This window comes from Quercus lobata, chromosome 6, assembly GCF_001633185.2.
Source record: "Quercus lobata isolate SW786 chromosome 6, ValleyOak3.0 Primary Assembly, whole genome shotgun sequence".
NCBI lineage: Eukaryota > Viridiplantae > Streptophyta > Magnoliopsida > Fagales > Fagaceae > Quercus > Quercus lobata.
The window spans coordinates 11,762,339-11,769,645 of NC_044909.1; the positions used below are offsets into that span (position 1 = coordinate 11,762,339).

At 30.1% G+C, this 7,307-nt stretch overlaps 1 protein-coding gene across 1 annotated transcript; it reads left to right on the forward strand.

The window, feature by feature from the left end:
- Positions 1-5,166: 5,166 nt before the first annotated feature.
- On the forward strand, positions 5,167-5,631 carry LOC115949823 (bZIP transcription factor 53-like). Its single transcript, XM_031067097.1, has one exon. It carries the CDS (start codon positions 5,167-5,169, stop codon positions 5,629-5,631), a length of 465 nt encoding a protein of 154 aa, XP_030922957.1.
- The last annotated feature ends 1,676 nt before the right edge of the window (positions 5,632-7,307 follow it).

Below are 7,307 nucleotides of genomic sequence, written 5' to 3' on the forward strand. Positions count from 1 at the left end.
GGAGCGTGCCTTGGGCAGTTAAAAAGGAATCTTCACTGGCAGAGGGGGGATGCAGAGAGTGCAGGGCAACTATAGTGACGTCAAAATCCTCCTTTCTTCCCGAGGAGCCAAAAACAAGAATCTCGAAAGGCTATTGTAGGGGTATGAGGCCCAAGAGCTCATTATTTATGTATATAATGGGTTTGAGGCCCAAGCCGAGGACTGGAATGCATTCGAGGAGGGTAAACATTGTCAAAAGAAAACATGTTAGCAAATGAAGAAGTCAATTTTGATCATAAACGGCCTAAGGGGTTGTGCCGAGGATGAATGCCTCCTCAACTAACCAAGGCTAAGGTCCGTAGGGTGGTTTGCTGTCCGGGGGAATGTCCCAAGCATTCTGTTGATACAGATAAGCATTACGGGAACACAAGACAGGGAGGAGTCCTAAAATATCTAAGGAGAAAGCTGCTATCACCGCATTGAATGCTCTGTAGCTAACTTTCTGGTTGCATTAATATAGAGAAGACTCCTGAACAGTGTTGCATTGGCTACCCTAACGCACAAAGGGACTGAGAGGGTGTCTGATGGGACATGCACTTAAGTGGTGGCTTGGATGATCAACAAGTAAAGGGCCAAGATCGCCTAAGGAGAACTATATAATAGAAGAGACCCACCTTGGAGAAGGGATCGAGAAACCAAGAGAGAAACACTGTAACAATCAGGAACCAACTTTGTAATCAAACTTAAGAGTAATATATAAGAACTGATCTCCTTGGACCTTGTCGAGGACAATTTTCTGCAGTTAAAACTTGTCCGTTTTCTTCTTCTTGTCATTTGAATCCACTTTATTTGTTGTCCAATTCATTATAGCCCAGTTTTCCAACCCACTCTCTACAATTTCATTGTTTTGGACTTTTTGGGCCTAGGTCCATCCATCGTCTGGGCTAGCGACTCAAATTTGGTCCATACAATTTCTATCATACTAAAATGAAAATAATACAAATTTTCTAGGAAGTTCAAAAGGTAAGTTAGCAAAATTATTTATTTTTTTAATAAAAGTTAATTATAACATTTTGTGTACCATTAAAAAGCATATATAGTTTGGAAATTATTCTTTTAGTTTTAAGCAAACTTTCTCAAACCCAGTTTTTTCTACCCTACAATCCAAAATACTGAAAAACATATCTAAAAGAATTAATAGAACTTAACGAAATTACAATTCAAAGTAAAAACGAAAGGGAAAAATAAAATTCACATCAAAGTCAAATTCTTTCTCCCGAATATTTAAAACATATCAAATGTGAAATATCCAATGCACAATCAAATTCAAAATTTTTAGTAAGGATTTAATGTCACATAATAGAAATAGGTAGTTGATCTCAAGCAAAAGTACTAATTGTAGCTTCATATACGATGATTGTAAAGCATACAGTTATACCATATGGCACACTCTTTGAAAAGGGAATTTATCAAAGATAAGAACAAATTAAAAAAATTGTGACTTTTTGTTTCTTTGATTCAATGTTTAAGACCTTTCCAATTAAAGAATAAGGATTCTATGTAAGACTATATGTTTCCTTTGATTTAATGTTTCAAGACTTTTCCAATTAAAAAACAAGGACTCTTTGTTTCATTTAGTTCAATGTTTCAAGAGTTTTCTCTTTCACATATACAAAACACTTGGTATTTTCTTTTAGCCTTTTCACCTCTTGCACTTCTACTCCTTTACATACACATGTTCACAACCCTTCATGTCATCCCATCTCAAATACACTGAGGCTAAGAACAATCTTGCAACCCTGTAATGACAACTTCCGAACTCCAACCTTGTCATCCCATCTGATCTTAACTTATATGAGTTCACTATGACCAAGAAAGTGAGCTTGTGTTTTTTATCGTGTGACGACGACTTATGGTTTTGATGTTAAGGTCATATGTTTTGGGTTTTGTAAATGCTCTAATTGGCTTTGAGTTTTTGGGTGTTTGAAATTTTGGTGTGAGAAATCCATAAATGTATTTTGTTTTAGAACAAAAGAAAAATAGATAGAAACTTTCTAATTAATTATTGATGAGATTAGTTGGTTTTTTTATATTATCTTTTAGAACTCATAATTTATAGATTTTAAAAAAAAAAAAAGTTTTTTACTAGTATTTAGTGCGGTATCGATATGAGACACGACGATAAAAGTAGTCAACTATGAGTTAAGAGTGTTTGTGTGTGTGTGTGTGTGGGGGGGGGGGGTGTCTAAGCCTAACTAAAGGCAATTAAATCTTGATAAATGGAAGTTGTTTTAGCCAATTTTCTTTATTTTATCACATTCTCTATATGTGGTACTTAAAAATGATTTACTTTCACTAAGATATTGAAAATGGGTGTTCGAAATTTTGGGTTTGATATTTGGTTGTGAAAATGGAGTAGTTGAGGAAGTGTTTGGAAGCTTGCTTAGGACATGTTTGGTAGAAGGATTTTTGTTTTTATTTTTAAAATAGTATAAAAATTATTTTCAAAAAATTGAAAGTGAAACTAGTTTTCAAAGAATAGTTTTTACATTATACTCCGTATGTGTTTGACTCCCACTTTTGTGAATAATTTTCAAAATATTGAAAAAAAAAGTTTGGGAGACCATTTCTACTTTAAGATTTTTTTTTTTTAATAAAAAAAATTTACAAAAAGTAAATTACTTTTTTTTTTTTTTTTTGTAATGATAAGTTTCAAAATTGAAATGAGGGAATAGAACTATGAACCATTCTCTCTCTCTCTCTCTCTCTCTCTCTCTCTCTCTCTTTTATTATTATTTTTTTTTAATGATAACTGATAAGCTTCAAATTTGAGATGTGAAAATTTTTTGTATCATAAAGATAAGCTCCTTAATTTAAGTAATAAAAGAGTTTGGACAAATCTGTGGCATTCATTGTTTTCTATTTATTTATCGTTATGCCATTAAAAATTTTTTTTGGAAAACATCATCTTGGCTGTTTTCAAAATTCTGTTATCCAAAATAAAAAAATAAAAAAATTCATGTTTTCAATAGGAAAAATAGGAAATAATTTTCTGAAAATTTTATTTAGAAAACATTAGTTAAACAATAAATTTAAGTGTGCGACCCACCATTTTATGGTTTCCAAAACAAAAAATTGTATTTAAATTCTCTTACCAAATATGCTCTTAAATTTATGTAATTTTAGGATATTAAGAGTCTATTTGATAGGAGGATTTTTGTTTTTGTTTTAAAAATAGTAAGAAAACAATTTTCAAAAAATTGAAATTGAAACTAGTTTTTAGATAATAAATTTTACTTTATACGTGTTTGGCTCCCACTCTTAAGAACAATTTTCAAAATACTGGAAAAAAAATGTTTGGGAGACCATTTTTATTTTTGAGATTTAAAAAAAAATTTACAAAAAGGATAATGATAAGGAAATAGATTCAATATATAATGATAAGTTCCAAATTTGAAATGTAAGAATTTTTTTTTTTTTTTTTTGTGATAAAGATAAGCTCCATAATTTAAGAGATAGAAAAGTTTGGACAAATCTATGGGGTCTATTTTTTTCAATTTATTTATAATTATGTCATTAAAAACTGTTTTTGTACCTTAAAAACATCCTCTCAGTGGTTTTCAAAATCATGTTTTAAATAAGAAAAATAGGATACAATTTTCTGAAAACTGTATTTAGAGAATATCCATCAAAAAATATATTTAAATGTGGGACTCAACATTTTATGGTTTGCAAAACAAAAAATTATATTTAAACCCTCTTACCAAATAGGCCCTAAAGAATTTTATACTTTGAATTTTAATTTGTAGATTTCAAAATCAATTATATTCTTACAATAATTATTGTGTACTTTTGGCATGATGGTCGCTTCACAAATATAAATTCTTGTCGGGTGGGGAGGATAGGAGACATGGTTCAAGTCTCAATAAGAGAGCTTCACATACATACATTTAGATTATGTTAGAGTAGGATTTTTATCTCAAATAAAAGAAAATTATATCCTTACAATTGTAGGCTTCCTATTGCACCGTTTTTTAATAATCAGGAAAATTTTAATTAATACCTACAAACCCAATCAATTTGTTTCTCTATATTGTGTGGTGTTGAGAGTTAAAATTATTGTTCTTCCAGTCATAATAAAAATTTACAACAATTTCATGGCATCCAATTTGTCAACCATAATTTACAATTTTTTTTTTTAATGATCATGTGTGAGGTGTTAGTCTTGTAGTGAAATTGTTATACCAAAATTTACAATTAATTTTTTTTTTTTTTTAATGATCATGTGTGAGGTGTTAGACAAATTGAATATTATTGTGAAATTTTTATGAGTTTTTATTATGAACTTAGCATCTCTCTTGCTCTAGATACATTGCCTCTTAAAACTTGAATTATGTACCATGCTATTACTCATTCCTTTCACATAGAAGTAAACCCATACAACCAAAGTCTAGTAAACCGGGTGTATGTAATAATTTTTGTATCAAAAGTCAAAATGAGGTGGCAATCATTCTAAGTTTAAAGCTAATGTCAAATTAATTGCTGTCCAACACGGCTATATACCCTTTAAATAGGATCATCACAACTTACCAGTTTTCACATCTCCTCTAGGAAATAGTAGAAGTTTTATTTTTATTTTTATTTTTAAAAATTTTTTGAGAAGAATGGGAGATAGAATATTTTGGTTTATACTACTATATTAGCCAAAAATTACTTAAAGAAAAGTCCGCAACTAGCTGTCAAAAACTAATCTTTTAACTGCACCGACCCGGAAAGAATACAAAATTTTTAAAGTTAAAAAAAAAAAAAAAAAAAAAATCCTAATCCAATTAAAAATCATAATTTTGATAGGATAAGACATCCTTGTTTACTATATATTCCCTTCGTTCCTATGTTATAGGCTTCTAGAACTCTTCCTTGAGATCCAAGTTCTTGTTCCCTTGCTTTTTTAAGGTTGAATTGCACGTTCATACTTTCTTAGAATTGTGTAGGGTCAAATTTTCTTTGGTCTAAGCGATTCTGACTCGCTAGAACAAGTGATCAACTTTCCCTTGAGTTGTGATGTGTGAAGTATATATGAACTACGTTATTTATATCCTTCTCTTGCATTCAGTGTCAGTAATTTTATTTTGTTGGTTATATACGTTTTCTGTTAAACTTTCACTCACTTTGTCTTTAACTAAACCTATGAGTCCATCAAAGGGGAAACAAATGCAATCAATTCAGGCAGTGAGTTTAGTGTCTGAAGCTGATGCAATACGTGCATTCTTGGACGAGAAGAAAAGGAAGAGATTGCAATCAAACAGAGAATCCGCGAAGCGGTCACGGGTAAAGAAGCAAAGGAAGCTGGAGGATTTGGCCTTGGAAAAGGGCTGGCTGTTGAAGGACATAGAGGAGAAAGAGAAGAAGTTAGAGCACTCAGAGAGAGAATGGCATGCATTGGAGTCAGAGAACAATGTTCTGATGAGGACTGAAAAATTGAAATTGGCTCAGTATTTGAATAGCTTGCATTTGTTGATGAAAAACCTTGGGATCTCATACAATAAACCTGAGAGAACTCCAGCAGAACCAATGTTTAATCCTTGGCATGTTCCTATTCCCAATCAAAATTTTGGGCCTGTCCTAGCATCTGCAGGAATACTTAGGCTATAGTTTAGTCAGATATTTGATCTCTCTGTGGAATAGGATTGGTTGACATTTGTATTTGTATTCATGTGGATAAAATCTGTTGGAATGTTTATAAGTTGGTGGTTTATAGTGTCTGATTTTAGTATTTTAATTCCATTTGGTAGTGTCTACAGTGTTTTTTTTTTTTTTTTTTTTTTTTTTTTTTTTTTTCTAGAAACAAACCTACAGGAAAGGGAAAACAGTTTTAACTTTTAACACAATCGCATACAACAAACTCTACTCAAAAGCCAAGGTTGATAGTGCTTTTAGTTGGTAATAATAGATAGGTTATTTCTCCTATTAAAGGGTCTTATGGGTGTGTTTGAAAATAATTCTAGTTTGAACAAATCTGATTAGTTCTTTGTTATAGTACGCGCTATCTAATTGAATTGCCTTCTTGATTGAATTCCAAACGAGTTTTTGAATTGACAATCTCTTTTACCCAAACCACAAACGGGTTGTCAAACAGCCATGCACTGATTGGGTTGAGTTTGAGGTATTATCCAATCCTACCCTATCGTTTGAAAAATTGTCAAACCCAATCCAAGCCAACTATTTACAAAAATTATTCAATAAATAATTACAATTATACAAGTGGGACTAATATTTTAATTTCAAACTAATTAAGTCTCAAAAACCAATATAAAATTAACAAAATTAGACTGAATCCCACAATCTAAAATATATTAAACTAACAAATTTAACATTTATATATTTTATTTTTAAGAGTGTAAATTAGACTTAAGTAACAAATTAAGTAATAAGGTTTTTAAAAAATAATAAATTAAACTTGTAATTTCAAAAGTAATTAATTAAACCATAAGTTTTTAAAAAGTAACAAATTAATAGTCAAGGATTTAAAATGTATTTTTCTTAAATTATATTATTGAAGTGTGATTTTCTTAAATTAAATTATTAATAATGTAGGTTAGATCAAATTACTTAAGTTAAAGTAGCTTCATCATATATGCTTTGCGCGTGTGATGAGGCTCTTTTTTTATTTTATTTTTTTTTTATTTTTTTATTTTAGGTTTAGTATCATAATGTTTAAAAGTGAGATAAAGATAGTGTTTTAAGAAATCTTTCTCTATGTGTGACTTGATAAAAGTTTGGAATTTTGAATTTAAAATAAAAAATGGTAATTCAAATTGGAGAAGAGAAAGAAAAAAAAAAGTGTGCGATGAGGCACTTTTTAATTTTTAATTTTGGGTTTAGTATTAGTGAAATAGAGATAGAGTCTGTTTGGATATCGCATATTTTGCTAAAACTGAAAACTTATTACTGAAAACTTGAAAGTATTGTAGATAAAGGTAAAAGTTAGTTGAAATAATACAATGAGGCCCATAAATAGTACCAAAAAGTGCAGTGGGGCTCATGAATAGTACCAAAAATAAGTTGAATAGTGAAATAATTTTTATTTTTAAGTGGTATCCAAATGGAGGCATAGTATCCTAATTTTTAGGATCTTTGTTTACGTGTGAGTTGATAAAAGTTTGAAATTTTGAATTTAAAATAAAAAGCGGTAATTCAGATTATTTTGGGTTTAGTATCAGTGAGATAAAGATAGTGTCCTAATTTTTAGGATCTTTCTTTACGTGTGAGTTGATAAAAGTTTGAAAATTTGAATTTAAAATAAAATGTGGTAATTCAAATTGAAGACG